Here is a 26,604-nt window from a genome sequence, read left to right as displayed (position 1 = left end):
CCGTGGCAAACCGAAGGGGGCGGTTATTTAAAGGCACGATCACAGGCTTATTGAGATGCAGTTCGCACACCAGGCCGTTCACTGTTCAGTGTGTGCCGTTCGGTGCCTCTTGGCACCTTCGCCGAGTGGTGCGGCCGTGACCCCGACGGTGGCAGAGCATTGCCGTCATCTGTGAGAAAAGCCCGTGCCATTAGCAGTCCCTGCTCTGACCCCCGGACACCCAGCCACCTCTGTGTCGCTGGGTTTACCTGTTCTGGGTGGTCCTGGGCCATGGATCCCATCGCACGCAGCTCCTTCCCTCAGCCCAGTCCCCAGGTCCAGCTCCCTTGCTGCCTGTTGTGTGACACCGTGTGACACGCCACCTTTCCTGTCACTCCCCACCCTCCATGGATGTGGCGGTGTTTCCCTGTGGGGCTGTTACGTATGACGCTGCTACAAACATCACGTGTCAGCATTGTGTGGCCACGTCTCTACTTCTTGTGGGCACTTCCGAGCAGCCCCTGACCAATAGAGACACAGCGAGCTGGCGCTGGCAAGTGGCACTCCTCCTGCAGGGGCTGCGGGGGCTGTAAGAGCTCCTTCCTCTCAGACCCAAGTAAGTCCCGGCAGCTGCGTGTGGAGCATTTCGGAAGCCTTCCGGGTGTGGGGGCGGCTGCAGTCGGGGCTAAGGACACTCCTGTAAGTCCCCACTGCCCTCCCGCACGGGCACACCTGGGCCCTGGAGCGGCTCCGGGGACAGCGCCCTCACAGTGGGCGTGGGGCGCCCCCAGTGTTCCCCTCCCGGGGCCTTTGGGGAAGGTCACTGCTGAGTGTGGGCCTGGAACGGGCCCTGCTGCTGCGCTCCAGGCTGCTTTGCTCGATGCTAAATGAGGGAGAACGTTCCCCCAGGTCCCGCTCAGGACCCAGCTCGGGGCCACTCTGCCGCTGGGCCCTGTAGCTATCCTGCAGCGGGGAAGTCCCGTCACAGTGCGGGCACGGGCACTTAACCGCAGGCCGCAGGTCCTCGTTCCTCAGCTCTGTGCCCAGCCCCGCTCTCAGGGCTGGGACCGCGGGACCACAGGCCAGGTGCAGGCTCCAGATGCCCCACCTGCCGGCCAGCCTCCCGGGGCCAACCCCGGGTGCTGGGAGGGAACCCGTGGGAGAGCCTTGGGTGGGTCAGGACAGGACGGTGAGCACCGTGAGCCCTGGCTGGACGCCCGACTGTCAAGCACTTGTCACATTCTTATTAGTGTTCCGTGACGTAACCTCGGACATGACTCCTGCCATTCCTTTCAGCTTGGAGATCTCTGCTCTCAGGGCAGCAGGTCGTCAGGGAGTAACAGACGCCAATCCTGGCTGGTGATTTCTGGTACGCTCAGGGCACTAGGTGTGAGCGGGGTGCTAGGTGTGAGCAGGGTACTCAGTGTGAGTTGGGTGCTAGCAGGGCACTAGGTGTGAGCGGGGGTGCTAGGTGTGAGTTGGGTGCTAGCAGGGCACTAGGTGTGAGCAGGGCTCTAGGTGTGAGTGGGGTGCTAGGTGTGAGCGGGGCGCTAGCAGGGCGCTAGGTGTGAGCGGGGCGCTAGGTGTGAGCGGGTTGCTAGGTTTCTGCCAGCTTGTGTGTGTTTTTGGAGAGAGGACCCGGTGTGGCAGGAGACCAAGGAATGTGACAGGGTCTGGAGGGTGCAGGATAGAAACCAGGCCTGTGTGGACCTGAAGGGAGAGGCGGTGAGAATGCGGGCGGAGGTGGGGAGGTCTGGACAGGGAGCCAGGAGCTGGCCTGCTGTCCATTGAGTGCTGAGTCCTCCTGCGTCCGTGCTGGGAGTGCCCATGCCTGTCCCTGGTGTGTTTTCAGAGAGACACGGACAGTGGGGAGCAGAGATGCAGGGACCTCTACACTGTGCCCACTGTGGTCTCCTTTAGCCCCAGGAGGCCGTGGCCCTGTGCTGTCCATGGGGCCTCCTGTCTGTCTGTGCAAACGGGCTTCCAAGGAGCTGGGTGGTGTGTACTTCCGATGGGGCTCCCTCTGTGACACCTCCCGTTGGGATTGCGGCCTCACTTTCACCTACCCTGGCTGTCCTGGCTCTGGGGTCCCCCCACCAGGATCCGGGCGAGTGCTTGGCTGGAGCCCCTGTACAGGTGGGGGCTGACTATGCAGGTGGGGGCCGACTGTATAGGTGAGGGCTGACTGTATGGATGGGGGATGGCTGTGCAGGCGGGGGCCGGGGGGTGGGGAGAGGGGGGCGAGCTGCATGTGGGCTGAGTGCTGCCTACGCCTCTGGCTCACGCCAGTGCCTCAGGGTTGTTTCAGTGAATGACCTTTATTTTTTAGAGCGACGTTTGGGTTATGGAACATTGGGTGGCGAGGACAGAGTTCCCACATACGCTCCCCCCAGTCTCCCATCATGGCCTCTTGCTTAGGGTGATGCATTGTGACAGCTGAGCCAACACTGACCATCACAGTTATAGTAGGTCCCCCTTGAGTTGTCCATTCTTTGCAGCCACTGTGCTTGTCCAGACTTCCTGTTTGCTTTTGAAGGAGCCGTGTCTGCACTGCAGCTGCGCCCACGTGAGGGGAAGCAGAGCCACCGGAGCACTGGGCTCTGCCTCACACTGAGCTCTCCCCTGGCCTCTCCCCGAGGAGGGCGGTGGGAGTCTGACGGGTCCAGGTGGTGACGATTTGGGGGACTGTCACGCGCTGATGCCTGGCTGCTTTCCTGTTGTGATTTATGTACCAGGAGACACTACAGTTCTGCTTATCATTGCCTTCAGAAGTCAGGCTCCAGAACACAAGGTGGGAGCAAGAACATGGAAACAGCCCCGCGAGGTCTGACTCTGGCTGGGGGCTGAGGCCGCCAGAGGCTGAGAGTCGTGTGCAGTTGGGTGGCTCCCCTGGAGATGGAGGCACAGGTGGACTGACCAGATCCGCTCACAGGGGTCCCTGGCATTGTGGCAGCTTCCGCCCAGTCATTTCCTTCCAGAGGCTGGAGAAGAGGCCCCGTTGTTCTGCAGGCCTCCCCCTTCCCCAGAAGCTCTGAGTAGATGTCAGTAGAGGCTCTGCAGTTCCTCCCAGCAGGGCCTCCTGAAGGCAGCACAGAGCCCCACGAAGTCTCACAGAGTTAAGTGGCCGGCGGTTCAGTCACCAGCAGGAAGCTCTGCTCTGGGTAAGCCAGGAATTGCAGGTCCTCCTGCTGGGTCCAGCCCAGCACCTTGATACCAGTCAGAAAAGCTAAGGGACTCCATTTGGACTGTGCAGGTGGGGGCCGACTGTATAGGTGAGGGCTGACTGTATGGATGGGGGATGGCTGTGCAGGCGGGGGCCGACTGTATAGGTGAGGGCTGACTGTATAGGTGGGGGCTGGCTGTGCAAGTGAGGGTCGACTGTGCAGGTGGGGGATGGCTGTGCAGGTGGGGGACGGCTGTATAGGTGAGGGCTGACAACAGGTGGGAGCTGACTGCAGGTGGGAGCTGACTATAAGGTGGGGGCTGACTGTACAGGTGGGGGCTGACTGTATAGGTGAGGGCTGACTGTACAGATGGGGGCTGAGGACAGGTGGGAGCTGACTATACAGGTGGGAGCTGACTGTACAGGTGGGGGCTGACTGTGCAGGTGGGAGCTGACTGTGCAGGTGGGGGCTGACTGTACAGATGGGGGCTGAGGACAGGTGGGAGCTGACTGTGCAGGTGGGAGCTGACTGTGCAGGTGGGGGCTGACTGTATAGATCAGTGATTCCCAAAGTGGGCGCTACCGCTCCCCGGTGGGCGCTGCAGCGATCCAGGGGGGGCGGTGATGGCCACAGGTGCATTTGGGGGCGATGAGTAACTGCTATTAAAATTTTAAAAAAATTAATTTCCAGGGGCTGAGTAATATTTTTTCTGGAAAGGGGGCGATAGGCCTAATAAGTTTGGGAACCACTGGTATAGATGAAGGCTGACTATACAGGTGGGGGCTGACTGTATAGGTGAGGGCTGACTGTGCAGGTGGGGCCTGGCTGTGCAGGTGGGGGCTGACTGTACAGGTGGGAGCTGACTGTGCAGGTGAGGACTGACTGTATAGGTGGGGGCTGACTGTACAGGTGGGGGCTGAGGACAGGTGGGAGCTGACTATGCAGATGGGAGCTGACTGTGCAGGTGGGGGCTGACTGTACAGGTGGGGGCTGACTGTACAGGTGGGGGCTGACTGTGCAGGTGGGAGCTGACTGTGCAGGTGGGGGCTGACTGTACAGGTGGGAGCTGACTGTGCAGGTGGGAGCTGACTGTATAGATGAGGGCTGACTGTACAGGTGGGGGCTGACTGTACAGGTGGGGGCTGACTGTGCAGGTGGGAGCTGACTGTGCAGGTGGGGGCTGACTGTATAGGTGAGGGCTGACTGTGCAGGTGGGGGCTGACTGTATAGGTGGGGGCTGACTGTGCAGGTGGGAGCTGACTGTGCAGGTGGGGGCTGACTGTACAGGTGGGGGCTGAGGACAGGTGGGAGCTGACTGTGCAGATGGGAGCTGACTGTGCAGGTGGGGGCTGACTGTACAGGTGGGAGCTGACTGTGCAGGTGAGGGCTGACTGTGCAGGTGGGCGATGACTGTGCAGGTGGGGGCTGACTGTACAGGTGGGAGCTGACTGTGCAGGTGGGAGCTGACTGTGCAGGTGGGGGCTGACTGTGCAGGTGGGCGATGACTGTGTAGGTGAGAGCTGACTGTGCAGGTGGGGGCTGACTGTGCAGGTGGGAGCTGACTGTATAGGTGAGGGCTGACTGTGCAGGTGGGGGCTGACTGTGCAGGTGGGCGATGACTGTGTAGGTGAGGGCTGACTGTACAGGTGAGGTCTGACTGTGTAGGTGAGGGCTGACTGTGCAGGTGGGCAATGACTGTGTAGGTGAGGGCTGACTGTGCAGGTGAGGGCTGACTGTGCAGGTGGGCAATGACTGTGTAGGTGAGGGCTGACTGTGCAGGTGGGCAATGACTGTGTAGGTGAGGGCTGACTGTGCAGGTGGGCAATGACTGTGCAGGTGGGCGATGACTGTGTAGGTGAGGGCTGACTGTGCAGGTGGGAGCTTACTGTACAGATGGGGGCTGACTGTATAGGTGAGGGCTGACTGTGCAGGTGGGGGCTGACTATGCAGGTGGGCGATGACTGTGTAGGTGAGGGCTGACTGTGCAGGTGGGCAATGACTGTGTAGGTGAGGGCTGACTGTGCAGGTGGGCAATGACTGTGTAGGTGAGGGCTGACTGTGCAGGTGGGCAATGACTGTGCAGGTGGGCGATGACTGTGTAGGTGAGGGCTGACTGTGCAGGTGGGCAATGACTGTGTAGGTGGGCGATGACTGTGTAGGTGAGGGCTGACTGTGCAGGTGGGAGCTGACTGTGCAGGTGGGGGCTGACTGTATAGGTGAGGGCTGACTGTGCAGGTGGGGGCTGACTGTGCAGGTGGGGGCTGACTGTGCAGGTGGGCGATGACTGTGTAGGTGAGGGCTGACTGTGCAGGTGGGAGCTGACTGTGCAGGTGGGGGCTGACTGTGCAGGTGGGCGATGACTGTGCAGGTGGGCGATGACTGTGTAGGTGAGGGCTGACTGTACAGGTGAGGTCTGACTGTGTAGGTGAGGGCTGACTGTGCAGGTGGGCAATGACTGTGTAGGTGAGGGCTGACTGTGCAGGTGAGGGCTGACTGTGCAGGTGGGCAATGACTGTGTAGGTGAGGGCTGACTGTGCAGGTGGGCAATGACTGTGTAGGTGAGGGCTGACTGTGCAGGTGGGCAATGACTGTGCAGGTGAGGGCTGACTGTGCAGGTGGGCAATGACTGTGCAGGTGAGGGCTGACTGTGCAGGTGGGCAATGACTGTGCAGGTGGGCGATGACTGTGTAGGTGAGGGCTGACTGTGCAGGTGAGGGCTGACTGTGTAGGTGGGCGATGACTGTACAGGTGAGGGCTGACTGTGCAGGTGGGCGATGACTGTACAGGTGGGGGCTGACTGTGCAGGTGGGAGCTGACTGTACAGGTGGGAGCTGACTGTGTAGGTGAGGGCTGACTGTGCAGGTGGGGGCTGACTGTACAGGTGGGGGCTGACTGTGTAGGTGAGGGCTGACTGTGCAGGTGGGCGATGACTGTACAGGTGGGAGCTGACTGTGTAGGTGAGGGCTGACTGTGCAGGTGGGCGATGACTGTACAGGTGGGGGCTGACTGTGCAGGTGAGGGCTGACTGTGCAGGTGGGGGCTGACTGTACAGGTGGGGGCTGACTGTGCAGGTGGGCGATGACTGGTGCTGGACCCCTGGCAGCACCCAGGCTGCCTCCTGTCCTTCACAGGTGGGTTCTCCTAGCCACAGTGGGTGGACATGTGCTCATTCTGGAAGGATTCCAGTTAGGTGTGTGCTTGGACCTGTGCAGCATGGCCAGCCAGGGATGATCACATGTGTTTGGCCATGTTCCTGCTGGGAGGGAGCACCTTCCCTGGGCGCCACGTGTAACGTGACCTTGCTGGGTCCCGAGGTCCTGGCGCTCACATGATGGGTGAGGGAACAGGAGTTGATGGCCTGTTGCCCAGCTCATCCTGACTGCTCCAGGTTCAGGGAGGACCGTCAGGGGAGCGTCCAGGAGTATGCAGGTGCCGGGCGGGAGGGCCTTTGAGGGCGTGCAGTCATGAGCCCGGCCTCGTCCTTCCTGGCTGTGCAGCCGCTGACGTGTGACACACTGAGGGGCCCTGGCGGAGCTCAGCGGGGCAGTGCCCACCACAGTTCGGTCTGCGGCACTGAGACCTGGGGGCTTTGTGTACCTGAGCGGCCGCCAGCGGCTCACGTCCCGCAGACCCAGTGTGCTCACCGCTCCCCACGGGCCGCTCGGCCCGCACGCCCGTGTGCTAGCACAGCTGTGGGCAGTGCCCGGGAAATCCTGTGCCGTTTAGGATCTGAAACCCTGCTCGCTGGGCCAGCCTCGGCTCCCCATTCCAGGGAGAACCGTGTTCCGGTAACCACAGGAAACGCCCCCTGGCTTGGATGGCCCGCAGTTACTCGGGCCAAGTTCAGAGGACTGTGTGGGAGGCACGGCCCAGGGTCGCTGGGTGCCCGGCTGTGCCTGGCGTGCAGCCCAGCTGCGTGGGCCTTTCCCGCAGCGAACCTCGCGCACCTGCATATGTCCGTCCGTCAGCACAGAGCTGTGCGTCAGGCTGGGCCCGGGGCCTCTGTCCTTTTCCTCCACACATTCCTGGGTTGTTTGAATAGTGCACAGTGAGTTGTTCCGATATTAAACACCAGCCTTACAATCAGGTAAACATCTTAATAAAATATTAGTCCATTCCTCCCTCCAGTTACTTCCCTCAAGTGTGTGTGTTCCTGGAGTCCCCTGGGGCTCGCTCAGGGATCAGCCATTCACTAAGAAAACACGCCCCTTCCTTCCTTCTTGTTGTTGTTGAGGCTTTAATGTGTGCAGGCAGGTCTGTGAGGGAGACACTGCCGTGCTTGACAGGGTCCCGGCTCCCCGTGAGGAGTCGGAGCGCAGAAAGGCCAGCTGGCCGCAGCTGCACAGTCACACCCACACTTGCTGCATCTCCGGTGATGAGCAGGTGAACAGGAAGCAGGAAGTTGTTCATTGGCCTTTTATACACACAGCTGGACGAGGTGTCCCTGACTCTTGTGAAATGGGGAGATGAGCTGGGTCGCCTCCCCAGGCCGCCCGCCGCTTGCAGGCTGTGACGGGTCACTCACATGCGTTCTCACATCCCTCTTCTCCCCACAGTACGTCGGGAGCCTGGACGTGCCGCGGCCCAACAGCCGAGTGGAGATCGTGGCTGCCATGCGCCGGATCCGGGTGAGCGCTGGGTTCGGGGGCCAAGACCCTCTCCTCCTCCGAGGGAAGCTGTTCTGAGTTGGGTGGTTGACCTTGGTTAGGCCAAGGTTGAAATGATGGGGGGCTGTGGGGGTGCCACCTCCTGTCTCCCGATCTGCTGCTTCCAAGCTGAGACCTGCCCCGGGGGTGGGCCCGCTGGAGCGAGACAGAGGGGGGTGTCCTGCTTCCTCCCCGGCTTTAGGGGAAGCTGGATAGGAAGCTGTTCGTTAGCTCGGGACGGTGAACACATAAAGCCGTTTACTGGGGCATGTAAGATAAGATTTACTTGGAATTTTAAGAACAAATATGGGATTTCAACAAAATGTCCTTGGTCGGTTGCCGTAGGCTCTGGAAGTGTGTGCGCCCTCCTGCAGGTCTGGAGCCTGGGAAACGTTCCCTGGGCCGCGGCAGCCGAGTGGGAGCGAGGAGGAGGTGCCCGACGGAGCGTTGCCAGGGCTCTCGCAGGAACGGGAGTCCCACAGGCTGTGCACTTCGCGGCAGGTGGGGTTGGGCAGGCGAATCATGGTGACTTTTTGGAGCAAACGGGTGTTGGTGGACGCAGCCTGGTGTGGGCTCTGCCTTTGGGAGGAACCCACCTCCCCGTCACCTGTCAGCCGCGTGGCCGCGCGCCAGGAGCTCCGTCCCTGGGACCTGCTTCCAGGGCTTAGTGAGCAGCTCATTAAATTAGAGGGAGAATTAAGTGGCAGCAGCTGTTCGGTCTGCTGTCCAGTCGCTGTAGACCGGCCATCCCGAAGCGCGGACTCCGGTGTGCCGTCCACCTGTCGCTGCGGGCGCAGCGCCCTGTCCCCGCCCCCGCCCCCCCGGAGGCCGTGTTGGTGAGGTCACAGCTGCTGAGAGTCAGGCCTGGGCTCTGGGCAGAGGGCTGTTGCTGACTTTGTCCTCTTCTGGTGAACGGCGCGAGGCCCAGTCTGGACAGGACAGGGTGGGTTTGGGCTCCTGGGCGCTTACGGGCTCACAGGATACAGGCCCCCAGCCCGGCCAGGGAGTGGCCAGTGCCCGGAGCACAGCAGTTAGGACGGGGGTGCCAGCGCTTTCATCGTGCCAGGCGCTGTGCCCTGCCCGCCCTGTAGTGCCATCTCTCGGACCCCGTCTGCACTCGGCACAGGACCGTGACGGGGCAGGGCAGGGGTGCAGCCGCCAAGAGAGGCACCGGACTCCCCTTCTGCGTGGGGCTCCCACAGGCGTGGCCCCTGCCTCCCAGCTCACACTGCAGTGTCCGCGTGGAGCTAAAGGCACAGCCTTGGGCGCCATCACTGGCCCCTCGTCCGGACGTCAGTGTTTCCCACAGCGGGTCTGGCTGTCCTGGGCTCGGGGGCGCCCCAGGGCCTGGGCTCCGACAGAATTCACACGTGTGTGTTTGCCGTTCCCCCAGGGGCCCGGGAAGGCAGCCCGTTCTGCCCGTGGGCAGGGCCCTCTGCCGAGCTGCCCGCTGCGTCCCCGCCCACAGCGTGTGCCCGCCGTGTGGGGACCGATGCCCTTTCTAGACAAGAAGGGGTTCGTGGTGCGTCTGTGGTGAATTCCCACCGGAGAGGAAGTGGATTTTGGAGCTGCATGTGGGATGCAGGCAGGGCTGCTGTGCCGCCTGCCCCGGGGGCTGTGGGCTGCGTGTGTCTGGCGTTGGTTCGGATTTTGGTTCCAGCAGCTCCTCGGGATTGCTGTCACCTGGCCGTCCTGGCTGTCAGCGGTCTGAGCGTCGCCCTGAGTGTGCGGTGCGGGACTCCAGGACTCGGTGCCAGGGCTGCCGTTTCCTGCTGTGAGCAGTGACACAGCCGTGAAGTGACATCTTCGCTGGCATGAGCACCTGCCTTTGAATTGATTGCTTATGTAACTAGAGCTTAATTTATGAATTTGTGTGAGACCTGTATGCATAGAAGTTTCTGTCTAGTTTTATGTCTCGTGTACTAAAGGGTGTTATAACAGACCCCTGGCCACCACCTTTCTTGGTAACAGCTTTAATAAGACACTTCGCAGAGCGTGCACTCCGCCATCTCACAGACGCGGTGGTGTCTGTGGCTCCCGCACACAGTGCGAGCTTCAGCGCTCCGCTAGGACGTTTGCATCAGCCGCAGAAACCTGCCCGCGGCCCGCACCTCCGGCCCGCCAGGCGCGCACTCCTGTGCCCTGTCGCTCGCATCTGCCTGTTCTGGACATTGCAGACACAGGGCCTCAGACAGCCCTGACCTTGGCGTCCGGCTCCTTTCACCGGGCACGATGTTGCCGAGGTTCAGCCGTCAGGGCTTCCATCCGTGCCTCGTGCTGCTTGTACTGAGTAACACTCCCCAGTGTGGACACCGCACCTATTTCCTCATTCAAACAGTAAGTGGCGGCAAAGCTATTTTCTGTAAAAGAGGCTCAGACTTTAGGTTCTAGGAGGCACTTGCTGTGGATGGAGCCACGTGTGAGCGGAGGGTCACAGCTGCCTTCCCAGCCGTGGGAGCCTTGGGAGCCGGCGTGCTGCCTCTTCTCTGCAGGGATGTGCTGGCTTTCTTGGATGAGCAGATCCTGTTCCAGGCCAAACAGGCCCTGTCTGCGTGCAGCTCTTGTGCTGGTGGCAGGCCTCAGGGCTCTGGTGCCATCTGAGTCTCTAGAGATGCAAATGAGAGAGAGAGAGAGAACCAACCACCAGGCAGAGAGAACAGTGGTGCAGGGTCCTGGGCAGGAGTGGGCCGTGCAGGCCAGGACAGAGCGGTCGCCGTGGCTGCGGACGCAGGAGGAAGCGGGACCGTGGTGATGATTCTAGAAGTTCACGCCCAGGATCACACCGCAGGCGAGTCTGGTTCACTGCACAGCCACCGATGCCTGAGCACACGTGAGGAGATCCTTTATCTTCCCCGAGTCTGCGCCAGGCTGGGGAGCCACTGCAGGAGCAGCCCTCGTTCTGCCCATTCGGCTGAGTGAGCCGGGACCGATGTCCAAACCGGGCGGAGCTGCCGAGGGCACTGTCGGCCACAGAGAAGACGGAGCAAGAATTGGTTGTTACAGAAGCCAAACAGGCGTTTGCTCTTACAGAAGGGGCCTTCCTGTCCTACAGCCACTGGCGCACGAGGGGAATAGAGCAGTGACGTTTCCGGGCCGGGCCCTGCCCTGCCCCACTCTCTGCGCTGGTCCGCAATGCCTGGGTCCTGGGAAGCCAGCCTGCTGACCTGTCCCCACGCTTGTCACTGCGGCTCGTCCCGCCCCAGGGCCCGCTCGCTCATGCCCCTGCATCGGCGACAGGCTGCACCTGCCCACACACTGCTTTGATGATTTCTGTGGATTAAAGATATAATAGGGTGTCCCCAAAATGTACGTACACTTTAACAGCTGATAACACACTTCATTTTCACTCCTTTTGAGGTTTAACTGATTTGAAATAATGGGTGAAGCCAGACTAAGCTTTGAACAAAGAAAATTTATCCTCAAGTGCCACTAGACTGTTTTTTATGGGGATACATAACAGGTAAAGTTGACAGTACAAAACCAGCAGCAGTCGAATTGAGGGCACATGAATACTTGGCGAAAGGATTCTTGATGTTGCGATTCCATTGCTTCGTGTTATCAGGAGTTCCTGGGCCAGAACGGTCATCAGTTTGAAAACAGGCTTTGACCAAAAAAGTGTTTATTTTTGTAGATTTTGAAAATTAACTGTATGTTAATAAACATTGACTTAAAAATCATTCAAAGTGTGTATACGTTTTTGGGACACCTGTATATACACACACATATTATTTACTCCTTTCACCGTCTGTGCCCAAACCTTCCATCACCCGACATAAACCTGCTAAGCGAGAACCGCCCCCTCCGGGCCCGGCGACTGTCTGCTCTGACTCTGTGATTGAGCCTCTTCTAGGCTCCTTGTGCCAGCGAGTCTCACGCCGTGTTGTCCCGTGTCCGGCTTACTGCACGAAGGGGGTGTTTTCCAAGACCGTCCGAGTTGGAGCCGCACCAGCTTTCTTTCCGTCCGTGGCCGGACAGTACTCTGTGACGTTTGGCACACAGCACCTTACATGGACATTGGTGTGTGGCTGGTACTTCTGGGGACAAAAGCAGTGTATTATTTTTTTAAATTATTTAACTTATTTTTAAAAAGGTTTTATTGTTGAAAGTATTACATATGCCCCCGCTCTTACCCCCCTAAAAGCAGCATGCTGTGTAGGATAGGGAAGCAGCCGGAGGGAGGCTGAGTGCTCAGCTGCCGGGCGGCAGCCTCGGACCCGTGGACAGTGGCCACTCCTGTGATGTGCACAGCTGAGCCCACTTCCTGTCCAGTGCCACCCAATTCTAGTCTCCAAGGTCCCCGCGAGCAGGCGAGGCTCTCCGCAGGCGGTGGGAGTGCCGGCCTCAGTCCTCGCAGAGCCGCTGGGGCCTCGCCGTGAGCACAGTCACCGCGCCAGGCTCCGTGCACAGTGCTCCCACGCGTGTGACTCGATCAGCCCACCTCACAGATGAGGAGACAGAGGCACAGACAGGCCAGTGGCTCGCCCCAGATCACGGAGCTGGGAGTGGGACCCGGCGCGGACGAAGGCGCGGCCGCAATCGAGTGCTCCGGCTGAGGTCCGGCGGGGCGCTGCCGGCCTGTTACAGCGGCGCCCAGCCCTTGTCTGTGTCCCCGACGGTGCCTTCTCCGGTCTGGGAACACTGCCAGACGGTGCCCAGCGCTGGATGTAAATAAGGCCATTATTGGGTTTTTATGAACTTCTCTGTAGACTCTGAGGCTCATCTGTCCTGAGAGACACCCATTAGGATGGCCCAGAGGCCCCTCCAGTTCAGTGTCAGCAGCGGAATTCATCGTTTCTGCGGCCTCCTCTCTGCTCTGAGCCTCTCCCCTGGCGCTTCTTATTTTTTCTGATCTCGTCAGAAGGCAGCTGATCCATCAGGATCTCTGGAAATGCAGGGCACCTCCGACTCCTCTCTCAGCAGCCCCCACGCTGGTCACCTCCCATGTATTCCTCAGGCACGTCTCCCTCCGACCCGGCTGGGCAGGCCCGGTCTGGGCGCTGCCGGCCTCAGTGGCCCTGCAGACGGCTGCTGTGCGGGAACTTGCCCGCCCTCCTCCTCGCCGCCGCCTGGGTCAGGTGGAGGTGGTTCGTCACCTGCAGACTGGAGGCTGAACGCTGAGCAAGGCGTGGCGCCTCTGCCTGGAAGCACCCCTTCCCACGGTGGCGCGAGTCTGTCCTCAGGTGTCCTCACAAGCCTTTGGGCTTCCCTCCCTTCTAGAAGCTTCCTCTAGAGCCCTCTGTCTTGGCATTTCCCCATTGGTACAGGCCATAGAGGAAGCGAGGCTCAGGCCTCTCTGGAGGGTGGAGAGAGCGGCTGTTCCTTGTGGGACCAGCGGCTTTCAGGTTGAGGCCGTGCGGGTTGAAGGCACGTCTGGTCCGTTGAGGCTGCGTGCCCGGGTCCGCCTCCGTGGGCGGGCTGACCCCACCTGGCGTGCAGCTTACGCCCCGAGATTCCCCCACTGGGGCGTGGGCTGGCAGCTGTAAGCATGGACAACCTGGGCTCTCCTGCCAGAGGTCTGAAGGGGCAACCGAGCAGGGGCAGGCGCCACCTCCAGGTGAGGGCCCATGGCTGCCCCCCCCCCCCCCCCCCCCCCCCGCCCCGCAGGTCCTGGGGGCCCAGTGAGCGGAGCCCGCTCTGCCTTTCCTCCTCAGCACCTGCCCCCCTGGCAGCCTGCCCGGCTCTCTCTTCCCATAATCCCTTCCTCAAACCGGACGAGGCGTCCTGGTTGCCTGGCACATCTGGTCTTCATTTAGCAGGGTGACACTTAAGAGTTTGTCTGCCTTTAAACTGCACAACCACACCTTGCCCAGGGGGGGTGGGGGGGCGGGGTCAGCAGCCAGGTTGCTTTGAGAGAGCTGTTGTTTATGATTTCACCTGAGTCCATTCCCAGACACCTCTGCGTTCAATTGCACGGCCGAGTGTCAGCGCCTGGTCCCTGTGCACACAGGGCCGTGTGTGCCCGTGCAGTGTCCTCTGACCTCACGGAGCACACGGAGCTGCGGCACTCGGCTCTGGGCCAGCACGAGGCCGGTCCTGTCTCTTTAGAACCTTCAATGGCTCCCCAGTGTCTGAGAATGAAGTCTGGTCCGAGTTCTGAGGGCGGCAGGGTCTCTGGGCTGGCCATTTCCCATCACGGCACGATTCTCTGTTTTCTTCCTTTTTGTTTTTTCTTCCTCCTCTTTTAAAAAAGAAGCTTTTTAACAGCCTCAGGCTTACAGGGTCTCCGCTAAGGGCGTGCAGACGGTTCCTTGACCTCAGCCGCTTCCCCTCTTGCTGCACCTTGAGAGGTGGGTGCGTCCGTTACAGGGAGGTGGCCACGTGGATGGCTGTTGCTAACTGAAGCCATACGGTAGCTCCTTAGCTTTCCTTCACGTCCCTTTTCGGTCCCCGGGTCCCACCGAAGACACCACGTGACATCTGGTCACCACACCTCCTTGGGCTCCTCTTGGCTGTGCCGCTTGTCGGTCTTCTCTTGTGTTTGGTGACCCTGGCAGCATTGAGGCGCTCCTGCCAGTCGGACTGCCCCTCCGTGGGGTTCGCCTGCGCTTTTCTCACGTAGAGCGAGGTCATATGTTTGGAGAAGGTGAGGGCCTCTCACATCGGGGTCCACACCGTCCGGGTGCCGTGGCCCTGGTGATGCCGGCCTTGAGCCCTGACCGAGGCACGTCTGTAAAGCTGCTCTGACTCCTGCTCCTTCTATGCTGTCCTCTGGGGAAGCAGGCACACTGCGGGCCACGGACAGGCCGCTTCTGTCTGGAGCCCGTGCTCCTCTCCAGGGGGTGGTGTCAGAGCCAGGATCGGGGTGTTGGTGTGCGGTGTGCTTCCCGGCCCCCAGCTGACAGCTGTGTATGCACATGGCTACCAGTGTTTCTGTATGTAACCATCTGTAGCCGTGCTGAGTTCCAACCCACACCTCCAATCCTAATCCATCACGCGTGAGTCATTCCAGCCTCCTCCCCTTGCTGTCTGTCACTTCCTGTTCCAACAGTGAGAAGCTCCCACCACCCACCTCCACTCACGCACCTGCTCAGCCGCAGTGCAGTGCTCGAGGCACGGGAGCCCTGGCCGCCCCTGTGGGAAGCCTCGCAGGCCATGTGCACAGGGCTTAGGTGGGGGGCCTTTGCCGGAAAGGGTCTGAGAGGCTCACTCGTGTCCACGGCTACTCCGGTGAGATGCAGCGTGACGTGGAGTGGTGGCAGTCCAGCGGACGTGGAATCCTAAGGCTTTTGACACGTATGCTGCCAAATTGCCCTCCCCTCCCACATGCGGGGTGTGTACAGACCTGCGCAGGCGGTGGACAGCGGACGCGGGGTCACCGATGTGAGGGCCTGTTCCTGCTGAGCGGGGCCTGGTTCTGGCCTTGTCGCCCTGACGTGGCTCCCCAGGTCTGAGGTGCAGTGAGGTGTGTGCATAGAAGCCTCTGCGAGCACGGCCACACTCAGGCAGCCTCGAGGGCCCAGAAACGAGAAAGTGTTTGTTTGAGGGGCCATAGGCTGGATGGTGTGACATCTTGTCCGCGTCCCTGCTCTGCCTCTATGAGCAGAGGATGCCCGTGCGATCGTCGCATCATCCTGCACTTCTCTGTGGCTGCTGGGAAGCTGGCCCAGGAGTCTGCTCCACAGACTTGTAATGGGAGGGCCCTCCGGTATTCCTGGGGCTGGGCTGGGCGGGGCCGGGCCTGTGCAGCCTCTTTGGGCCATTTCATAGAGCTCGTCCCTGCGAGTTGCGGGTCCCTTGCCTTGTCGAGTGGGATTTGGAGGGTGCCGGGCAGCGCTCGCGCTCCACAGGGCCTGAGACGCGACTGGCAAGCACGGAGGATGGCTGAGTTTTTCCAGCTTTGGCACAGACGGCCGTCTGGTTGACCAGGTTCGTATGGGGAGCAGCAGCAGAGGGGCTGCACTCGGCTGGGTGTGTGTGTCGTGTGCCGCCCTCGAGGGCAGCGAGTGGGAGCCTCACTCTCCGTCGCACACTGAGCCGTTGGCTGGGACTGAGCTTGTGAGTGTGTTCAGCTAACACCAAGTTTGGGTTTGCATCACAGTGCACGTGTGGGGAGAAGTGTATCACGCCACTTGGCCAGACAGCGGCAGGTCTCAGACTGGTCTCTACACGGTCAGCATCCCAGTGAGGAGCTGCCCAGATCTACCACCCGGAGCTGCTGCGTAGGTCAGGCTAGCACCCCTGGCCAGAAAGAGGTTAAGACCCCCTTAGTCCTGCTAGTGGTTTATTTTATTTATTTTTATTTTTAAAACCTTTATTGTTGAAAGTATTATATGTGTCTCTTTCTAGCAGTAGTTTAGTGGCTATGGGAAAACTGGCATCTTTTTGGCAGTGGTCTGTTAATTCTTACTTGAAGCGAACCGCTGTTTTGTCATTCAGTTGCAAAGAGCACCCAGGTCCGATCTCTCGTGCTCAGGGAAGTGCGTGGTGCTGTATCCAACACGTACTCCTGCAATCAGCAAATGTTTGAGTATCACTGTCCGACTTACACTAGCGCTGGGCGCCGGGACGGTGAGGTCTCTCCTGGGACTTGTGTTCCGGTGGGAAGACCAGTTACAGTGGCAAGTCTTGGGAGGACATGAAGGGCGTGTGGCCGAGGGATGCGGGCGGCCGCCTCCCTGGTCTGGGAAGGCCTTTTGGAGGATGCGGTGGGAGCTGAGCAAGGGTGTGGGTGCTGCCGGCTGGCCGAGCTCTGCTCATGGCTGAGGGGCTGTCGAGGACTCGAGGGAGGCAGGGCTGAGCTTGGCCTCTTCCAGCGGCAGAAGGGACGCCTGTGTGGGTGCGGAGGGACTGATGTGGGGTTGGCCCAGAAATTGGCACTTGATGGGATTCTGTGAAGTTTGCCCTTTCGTGGTTGGTATGACAACAGTCACATGACTTTTCCATTCCTACCGGCCTTCCTGCCCTCTGGCCAGTGCCCACTGAACACACCTGTCTCTTTTCCATGGAGCCCGCCCGCCTCTCCATCTCCCAGCACCTGCTCTTGCCTCCTTTCCTGCAGGGGACCCTGCCGCCCAGGCCCCTCTTCTCTGACGCGTTGTCATCAGCTGAGCCTCAGGATGGGCACCTCTGGGAGTGCGGACAGAGGAGGCGGTGCTGGCTCAGTGCAGCAGGGCCCACCTGCGTAGCGCTTCTGGGTCCCCAGTGAGGAGGGGCCGCACTGGGCCCCCAGCTGACAGGATCCGAGCTGCCCCAGCCGAGCGTCCACCCTGAGCGGGACCTGCCCGTACCAGGAGTTTCAGGCAGCTGGGTGGCCTGCTTCATTCTCTGTCAGCGTTTCCGTGTCCTGGACACTGAGCCTGCTCCCCCGCAGCGTTCACCTGGGAAGGCCCCTGACACCGCACCTGGCGGCCAGGGGGCACTGCTCTGGGCTCCTGCCCCAGCTCTTCTGCTCACTGCCTCCTCCTCCCGGGAGCACTCCCTCTGCTCCTCTCCGGGCCTCCTTTCCTGGGCGACCTTCCTGCTGGAAGTGCCTTCTGTGCCAGCTCTCCGGGGCAGAGGGAGGCGCGGCCCAGCTCCTTCCCTGGTGTCCAAGTTTGCGCCTGCTCCAGGCCCCCCGGGGGTGCACAGGGAAAGGCCCCTCCCCCCAGGGCCCCCACTGCTACTCCTGGATTTGCTGAGTTTCTTGAGAATCAGTGTTTGGGCTGCAGGGGAAGATAAGGGATTCCAGAAATTCCTGCTGCTCTGGCCCAGATAGCTGGCAGACCCCTCTTCCCCGCCCCCTCTCAAGAGGCCAGGACAAGAGGGGTTGACTGCAGGTCGATCCTGTCACTGACCTCTGCATCTGTCACTGACTTTTCATCTTCTGATCAAGATAAATATTGGCCTATTAATTTTAATAATGATCATCATTATTTTTGTCTTTGCAATTACACTGTTCCTTTAGCCTGACTGCCCTGTTCGTTTAGAATGAGGTAGCGCAGGCCAAGTGTTTGCCTGTGTGCTGTCGTGTGGCTGGTGCTCAGCTAACTGCCCCTCGGACGGGAGGGGCGTCCCTTGAAGGGAAGGGACTTGATTGGGGTGTTTGGTCAGCTGCAGCCGCCGGTCTCCTGTTTCCTGGACGACCCAGCCCAGTGGTTCTCAGTGCGGCCCACCCGGCAGCGTCCGCTCCCTGGGACCTGGTCAGGAACGCAGTCTCAGGCCCACCAAGACCTGACCCTGACGCTCGGGGTCAGGCCCAGCACCTGGGTCTGTTGGCCCCCCGTGACTGCTGAACGGCCAGCGTGGGAACTGCTGGTCTGGGCCATCTACCACCCAACTTCTGAGACCTTCCAGGACGTGTGTGGCCCGGGTGGAAATTCCTGCTCTGAACAGGGACCTGCTCTGCGGGACGGGCCTCAGAGGAGGGTCTCGGGAGCGGGCGGCTCTGTGGGCTGGCGGGGGGAAGGCCTCTCAGCGGAAGACCCCGTGGCCGAGGCTGGGGTTGACGTGGGTGGTTAGCAAAGGGCCTCGGGGATTGCAGGTGCCGAGCTCGTGCATGGGGGCCAGGCTAGGAGGCCGTGGCCGCTTCGCCCGCGGACAGGAGCCCGAGGGGCGCCGGCAGGGTGCCGGGCGTCTGGCTGGTGCCGCTGTGGGCACTCTGCTCCCCTGTGCGCCGCCACGGCCCCTTCTGATGTGTGTGGACACAGAGGCAGGTTTTAAACGACTTCATCTGGTGAGCGTCAGGTCTGCCGGCCCGCGCACCTCTGTTTTCTGCGGATCCACGTCTCCGCGTGGGTGGGCACAAGTTGGATTTTTAGCTCACAGGGCAGCAGGAGACACGCTTATGGCCCTTCTGCAGGCAGGACGCGTTCCTGCTCCTCATCCAGAAGCAGAGGCCTGGAAGGTGCTCGTCCAGCCTCCTGTGCAGCCAGACCCCCACCCGCCCTCTGACCCCTGGTGAGTGACTGGCCTGTGCCCTGTGCCCTGCGCCCTGCGCCCTGTGCCCTGTGCCCTGTGCAAGGAGCCCACAGCCTCTGCCCAGGCGCCCCTGAGGGAGCGGCGCCTCTGGAGACCAGGCAGCTGCAGAAGGTCCCGACAGTGGAAGGCTTTCCTTACCTGTTTGTGGAAAGCGGCCCTCGGCCTCGGGAGGCACCCACATGCTGCAGGAAGTGGTGCTGGTGCTCCCGGAGGCCGCCCAGGTCCTGTTAGGATCGTTTTAACAGGCTGTCTCTCTGCCGAAACCTCTTTAGGCGACTCCCAGGCGCCCTCAGCCTGGAGCGGAGGCCTGGGCTGACGGGAGATGAGATTCTGGGCCGTTTTGTGCCGGCTCCGGCTCGGGTGCTTCTGGTGGACGGGCTGTGGGCTGCCGCCAGCCTCCGGGGAGAGCAGGCCGCCCGATGGAGGAGTGAGGCGCAGCCAGGCTGGCAGAGGAAGGAGGGTGCTCAAGAACGTGTGCTCCTGGGCAGTACATGGGCCTCCCGGCTCTCCACCGTTCGCTGAGTCTTGGTCTGCTTTGCTGAATGGCAGCCAGAGGACTGACTCTCTCGGCTTCCATCAGGGTTGCCTGTTTCCTTCCCTGACAATCCCTAAAACCCTGGGGTGGGAACGCCTGATGGAGCATGGAGGCACTTCCCCAGGCTCACTGAGCGGGTTCATTCCTCAGTGGGTGGGGGATGCCGGTGCTGCTGCCGAGTTATGATCACTGCATCCTCTACCTACTGTGAGGCCGGAGTCAAGTGGAGAAGTTATGTGCTGGGCATTTCAGGAGGTGTGCAGCACGCAGTAGGTGCTTTGTGAATGTCTGGGGATGGATGGTTAAAACGGAGAATGTGCAGCCAGGTCTGGGCTGTAGTGAAGCAGTGGGGGGGGGCGGGCGGGGGAGGCAGCCCCGCAGTGAGCACTGGGCAGGAAACGGGGGAGGGGGATCCGCAGGCAGGAGGCTCAGGTCCCTGTTTTCTTCCTCACACCCAGCCCTTCTGCTGGGCCAGGCAGCAGCTTTTCATTGTCCAACTGAAACTCAACAAGAAGTCGCGAAGAGTGGCTCATTCGTGGTCTCCTCATCGTCTCGCCCTGTTGTGGGTGACAAGGCCACGCAATGCGTGTGCACCTACGGCAAGTGCGTGAGACGCGTTTGAGGGCAGAGTCCATGGCTGGGTGATGATGAGATCCATGCGTTGCTTGGGGCTGTAAGCACTGAAAGCATAGCCTCTGTGCAGTGAGACTTCCAGCCTGAGAGCTCACACAGACGGACCTGAAAGGTGGTGTTTTGACCAAATACAAGTGGAACAGAGAGGGGAGTCCTGCTGGCTTTGTCTAGAGCAGTGATGGCGAACCTATGACACGTGTGTCAGAGGTGACACGCGAACTCATTTTTTTGGTTGACTTTTCTTTGTTAAATGGCATTTAAATATATAAAATAAATATCAAAAATATAAGTCTTTGTTTTACTATGGTTGCAAAGATCAAAAAAATTCTATATGTGACACGGCACCAGAGTTAAGTTAGGGTTTTTCAAAATGCTGACACGCCGAGCTCAAAAGGTTCGCCATCACTGGTCTAGAGTTTAACTGCATGATGGTGTCACTTCCATGGGACTTCCTCCTGCCGGCGGAGGGGAGGGCGCGGCGGCAGGAGTGGCGTCCAGGCTAGGCAGTGGGCCCCCTGTGCTGGGCTTCCCTGTAGCTGGGTTTCCTTGGGGGTTTGCAGGTTGAGCCTGGTCTGTCCTGAAAATGTGTCCCTAAGAGCGAAGTGACGTGCTTTTCAGCGGGAGCCTGTGGCGGGAGAAGAAAGCCAGTGTCCGGCCTCTCCGGCCTGTGCAGGCGGGGAGGGAAGTGCCTGTGAGGCCGCTCACCCGGCCCTGGAGGCGGGATGTGCTGGCCTCCCTCTCTGGGCCCCTTTCTGAGCGAGGAAGCGGAGATGCCTGGCCGGGGCGTGTCCGGGGCTGCAGGGCCCTGTCTGCCTGTGTCACACTGTCCCAGGTGCAGGTGTGTCCCTGGGACTGCTGTGGGGCTTGGAAGGGGAGACCCTCAGGTGCCTGAGGGGAGGACCACCGACATCTTCCCCTGAGGTGCAGGGTGGTGGGAGGCCTGCCCCGCCGCTGCCCGCGGTCTGAGGGCCGTGGGGCCACCTGTGCTGGCCTTGACCTGGAAAGTGGGATTCGAGGCTGGTGAGAGAGGGATGAGCAAAGGGTACAGGAGAGGGTGGACGGCTCCGCTGCTCAGTCTGCGGTGTGGATGGGACCAGCCAGAGACGGAGGCTCATTGCAGACCAGGTGCCGGGCTGTAGCCTCCCTCTGGGGCTCCTCGTTCCAGGGTTCAGACTCGTCCGCATACGAATCGGAGGGGCTGAGGCCTGACATGTCTGAGCTTTGTGACTCTGATAACCTCTGGGGCCTTGCCCTTGGCGATGGAGGGCAGGGGACTGCTGGTTACGGTCCCAGAAACGTGCCTGTGGGGGCGGCAGAGGGAGAACCAGGTTCAGGTGTTTTAGGATATGTTTTTAAGAAACTTGAGGCCAAGGTCATCAAAAACAGAAACCAGAAGCTGATGCGAGGCCCTCGATGTTCCTGGGAGGACATGGGGACCATGCACAAGGTGGGGACTTCCCACGGTCTTTGTGGTAGCTGATGCCACACACCTACCATGATCCCGGGGCTGCGGCTCGCACCCAGGTCACTCCTTCTCACTATAGTCATGGAGCCTTCCCTTTGCTGCGTCTGCCAGCGCTGGCCGCACAGTGGCAAGCTGGACCCTTGGCACCTGCCGGAGAGCTTGGGGTGCAGAGGCTGCAGGAGGCCCCTGAGGCCAGAGAGGCGAGGTGTCTTGCCGGCTCAGGGTTTGGGGCCTTGCTCCCCAGCGAGGTAGTGAGGATGGGATCAGGTGTCCTTCAGCATCTGCCCTGGACAAAGAGCCACTCAGCAGGTGGGGCTGATGTGACGCATGGCAGAGACCTTCCCACAGCATCTCCAGGGTCCCACTGCCTCACCTGCAGGTTCCAGCTCCTCTTCCTGGGTGGGGGTGGGCATGGCGATTTACCTTCGTCCCGTCCCACCTGGAGAGCATGTGGCCATCAGATCTCCTAGAGTCGGCTTCCGGGCGCGGTGGGACCTGAGGCAGGAGGAGAGGGGCGGAGGCGCACGCTGCTCTCGGTCTTGCGAAGACGGCCCTTCAGGCAGGTGGAGAGCGCAGCTCCTCATGGACTTCCTGCTCTGCTGCTGAGTCCTGGCTGTGCTCTCAGGCACCAGGATATGGAGCTGCCGGGGACCAGGACACGGTGATCCCGATGGAGCTGCTGGGGGACCAGGACACGGATGTCCCCGATGGAGCTGCTGGGGACCAGGACACGGATGTCCCCGATGGAACTGCCGGGGACCAGGACGCGGATGTCCCCGATGGAGCTGCTGGGGGACCAGGACACGGATGTCCCCGATGGAGCTGCTGGGGGACCAGGACACGGATGTCCCCCATGGAGCTGCCGGGGACCAGGACACGGATGTCCCCGATGGAGCTGCCGGGGACCAGGACACGATGTCCCCCATGGAGCTGCCGGGGACCAGGACACGGATGTCCCCGATGGAGCTGCCAGGACCAGGACACGGATGTCCCCCATGGAGCTGCTGGGGGACCAGGACACGGATGTCCCCGATGGAGCTGCCAGGACCAGGACACGGATGTCCCCGATGGAGCTGCCAGGACCAGGACATGGATGTCCCCGATGGAGCTGCTGGGGACCAGGACATGGATGTCCCCCATGGAGCTGCTGGGGGACCAGGACACGGTGATCCCGATGGAGCTGCTGGGGGACCAGGACACAGTGATCCCGATGGAGCTGCTGGGGGACCAGGACATGGTGATCCCGATGGAGCTGCTGGGGACCAGGACACGGATGTCCCCGATGGAGCTGCCAGGACCAGGACATGGATGTCCCCGATGGATCTACCGGGGACCAGGACACGGATGTCCCCGATGGAGCTGCCAGGACCAGGACATGGATGTCCCCCATGGAGCTGCTGGGGGGCCAGGACACGGATGTCCCTGATGGAGCTGCTGGGGGACCAGGACACGGATGTCCCCCATGGAGCTGCCGGGGACCAGGACACGGATGTCCCCGATGGAGCTGCCGGGGACCAGGACACGATGTCCCCCATGGAGCTGCCGGGGACCAGGACACGGATGTCCCCGATGGAGCTGCCAGGACCAGGACACGGATGTCCCCCATGGAGCTGCTGGGGGACCAGGACACGGATGTCCCCGATGGAGCTGCCAGGACCAGGACACGGATGTCCCCGATGGAGCTGCCAGGACCAGGACATGGATGTCCCCGATGGAGCTGCTGGGGACCAGGACATGGATGTCCCCCATGGAGCTGCTGGGGGACCAGGACACGGTGATCCCGATGGAGCTGTTGGGGGACCAGGACACGGTGATCCCGATGGAGCTGTTGGGGGACCAGGACACAGTGATCCCGATGGAGCTGCTGGGGGACCAGGACATGGTGATCCCGATGGAGCTGCTGGGGACCAGGACACGGATGTCCCCGATGGAGCTGCCAGGACCAGGACATGGATGTCCCCGATGGATCTACCGGGGACCAGGACACAGATGTCCCTGATGGAGCTGCCAGGACCAGGACATGGATGTCCCCCATGGAGCTGCTGGGGGACCAGGACACGGATGTCCCCGATGGAGCTGCCAGGACCAGGACATGGATGTCCCCCATGGAGCTGCTGGGGGACCAGGACACGGTGATCCCGATGGAGCTGCTGGGGGACCAGGACACGGTGATCCCGATGGAGCTGCTGGGGGACCAGGACACGGTGATCCCGATGGAGCTGCTGGGGGACCAGGACACGGATGTCCCTGATGGAGCTGCTGGGGGACCAGGACACGGTGATCCCGATGGAACTGCTGGAGCTGTGTCCTGCAGTGTCCATCGAGTCTCTCCGTCCTCTTGGAGGTGGACAGGGGGTGAAATCAGGGACTTCGAGTGGCTTTTGTGCTTCCTCTAATCCAGAGCGATGGGGAGACTGGGCCTCCTGGAACCCCTGGGTAGCCCTGCAGAGCAGGGCGTGGGTGGCGCGGGCGGTGTGAGCCCCTTGTGCTCCTCCTCCTGCCCCCGGAGCGCGGCCCCAGGCGCTCCAATGCTGGGATGTCATTGAATGGACCACTTTTAACCTTTAAGGGTTTGTGGCTAAAACCCATAATTCTGGGTTTCAGGACAGTTTGCAGCATGCTAGCCTAATTGCTGGATTTACCCACTTGGAATTAAGAACTATGGCTTCTGTGTGCAAATGCTGATTAAGTGGGATGCAAATGACGGCTCTGGCCCTGGAGCCCAGGGGGCACCTGGCGCACCTGGCTCAGGAGGCAGAGCTGAGGTGGGGCCGAGGGCTGGAGTGGAAGCTGCTGGGCACAGGGACGTCACCATGCGAGACCTCAGGGGACCCGGTTTACCCTTGGCCTCAGTTTTTCCATCCGTGAACTGGGGGGCGGGGGCATCCCTGGCTCGTGCCATCCCCTCCCAACACCTGATCCAGATGTTGAGGTGCTCTGGAAGGAGCTGCCGGCTGTGCCGACGGGAAGGCCTGCCTTTGCATGTGTGTGCATGCGCGTGCGCACAGGTGTGTGCATGTGGATCTTACAGGTGGCTCTTCTTATGATTCATGCCATCGGGCCCAGGATTCAGCATTTTATGTCTTTCCCTGAACTTCCTTCTGTGTGATGGCACAGAAATAACACGAAGCGAGGAATGGTACGGACACCGCCAAGGTCCCCTGTGTGCGCCTCGACTGTCAGTTAGGATATAGATACCGTGGGGGACACCCGTCCCCTCCCGGGCTGTGCGCTGCCCTGGCCTGATGTCAGGTGAACGTTCCGTCGCTCCATCTGCTCACTCCCTTTCCTGGTGGGTGTCCTTCCGCCGAGGGGGAGAAGGAGCATCACACGTCCCCATACCGCTAATCGGCCTCCACGCCAGGCCTGAGCGTCCTCACTTCCCGAGTCTGCAACTGAGCCTCCTGGGAGCACCTCTCATTCCCGGCAGAACTGGGCTCTGTGCTCACTTGCACGCACACACACTCACATACATGCACACACGCTCACACAGGTGCACACACACACACTTGTGAGCATCACATGTGCTTCCACCTCCTTGGTTCCATGGGCTTTTCCCGCTGACCGGGCCTAGAGCACCTCCGAACGCAGCGCAGCAGGGAAAGCGGCCCACACCCCCATTCAGATTTGCTTTGAAAACAACGGGTCCCTAGAATAGACTCATGGGTAGTTTTTTCTCTTTGGGAATCTCACTTATGGTCTTAAAACTCCATGGGGCTTTCATGTTTGCAATTTTGGCACAAGATGGTGTTTAATTAGCCTAGGGACAGTTTCTAGAAGTGCTTGCTGTGCCTTCCAGGGCTAGACACCAGTGTGGGACCCAGGTACCTGCGAGCTTGTACCTGGGCAGCCACAGGTGTAAGCTTCAAGTTGGGAGCAGTGCTGAAGCGTGTGTGTGCGTGTGTGCATGTATGTGAGTGTGTGTGTGTGTGTGTGTGTGTGTGCGCACAAGTGAGACAGTGAGCACAGAGCCCAGTTCTGCCGGGAATGAGAGGTGCTCCCAGGAGGCTCAGTTGCAGACTCGGAAAGTGAGGACGCTCAGCCTGGTGTGGGGGCCGCTTAGCGGTTTGGGGACAGGCGCAGGTGGTTTCTCCTCTGGGCCTGGGTCTCACCTGTGAAGGAAGAGGGATAAACGAATGGTCTTTACCATCCTTTCCACCTCCAAACACTCTGGCTGAACACTCCCCCGAGCCCACATCTCCCGCTCTCACGGGGCAGGGCGTGCTAGTGTGCAGACAGCTTAGCTTCTGGGAGGCGTCATGGAGCTGAGCGCAGGTCTCCGGGCCCTGGGAGCAGAGCCACGTGTTGCACAGACTGTCTGGCCGCCAGAGTGCTGGGAGGGGGACCCTGAGGGAAGGGGCTCTCCGCCGGGTTTCCACCGCGGCCTCCGCTGGTGAGGAGCGGCCAGCTAGGCAGCTTGAAGTCCTGACCGACATGTGCATTTTAAAACTCACGCACTTTGCTGACTTTCCTTGTGTCTTGATGCCTGAGAAGGGAAGTGGGGAGGGACCGACGGAGCTGCCCTCTGGAGACGAGGTCCTCGGTGGGACGGAGTGAACCCGAGGGAGGCACGTTGCTCTGTGCCTGGTCTGAGGTCAGGTGTGCGGAGGCGCGCGGGTGCCGTGGGACCTGAGCTGCGTGGGTGCTGGGCCCGCCTGCTTCGGGGCCACGGGGGGCTGCTGGCTGACAGAGCAGTAGCGACAGCCACGGCACACACGCTCTGTCACTGATTGGGCGTGTTCATGGTGATCTGCGCAGGCACCCTGCCCAGCATCGGCCACGCTTCCTGCCACGGATGGGGGTCAGTTTATCTCTGGATGGTAGGATGGGGGTGATGGCCCCAACTTGTCCCAGGACCCTGCCCTCCTCCTCCCACTGAGCGCCTTCATTTCTTTATCTCCGCTGCTGTGGACAGCGTGGCTCCTCATGGGGCTGGCGCCGCCGAGCTGCTGGCCCACTTGCAGCCTGTCCCACGAGGAAGCTGTCGGTGCCTCGCCGGGCGACCCGCCCACCCTGTGTGCTCACTGCTGTCACCCGCTCTCGTCCCACCAATGGGGTGAGGGAGCCCGATGGGCCCCTCGTTCTGGAGGTGAGGGGGAAGGGGGAGCCTGTAGGTGACTTGGACCTCTGCTGTCTCTGTCAGCTAGACTGTCACATGGAATCCCATGGACCAGGTGACAAGCCACAGCATTTTAAAACCATGCTTTTACTGGTTTCAGAGAGGAAGGGAGAGGAGGGAGAGAGACATCAATGATGAGAGAGGATCATTGATCGGTGCCTCCTGCA

The 26,604-nt window shown here is 60.9% G+C and overlaps 1 protein-coding gene across 4 annotated transcripts in view; it reads left to right on the top strand.

Moving 5' to 3' along the window:
* LOC138995598 (carboxyl-terminal PDZ ligand of neuronal nitric oxide synthase protein-like) overlaps window positions 1–26,604 on the top strand; it is a 134,527-nt gene that overhangs the window by 38,234 nt on the left and 69,689 nt on the right. For 3 of the 4 annotated variants that reach the window (XM_070396161.1, XM_070396162.1, XM_070396164.1), the window contains exon 2: window positions 7,700–7,771. The exons of the other annotated variant lie outside the window; for it this stretch is intronic. In XM_070396161.1, the coding sequence (XP_070252262.1) occupies window positions 7,700–7,771 (72 nt within the window). The remainder of the gene's footprint in view (window positions 1–7,699; window positions 7,772–26,604) is intronic. 4 annotated transcript variants of the gene reach the window in all.

This window comes from Myotis yumanensis, unplaced genomic scaffold (assembly GCF_028538775.1).
Source record: "Myotis yumanensis isolate MYYU_CA2020_CCGP unplaced genomic scaffold, mMyoYum1.0.hap1 SCAF_17, whole genome shotgun sequence".
Classification (NCBI taxonomy): domain Eukaryota; kingdom Metazoa; phylum Chordata; class Mammalia; order Chiroptera; family Vespertilionidae; genus Myotis; species Myotis yumanensis.
Note: the sequence above shows the minus strand (reverse complement) of the source record. Positions and strands in the feature narration are given on the sequence as shown.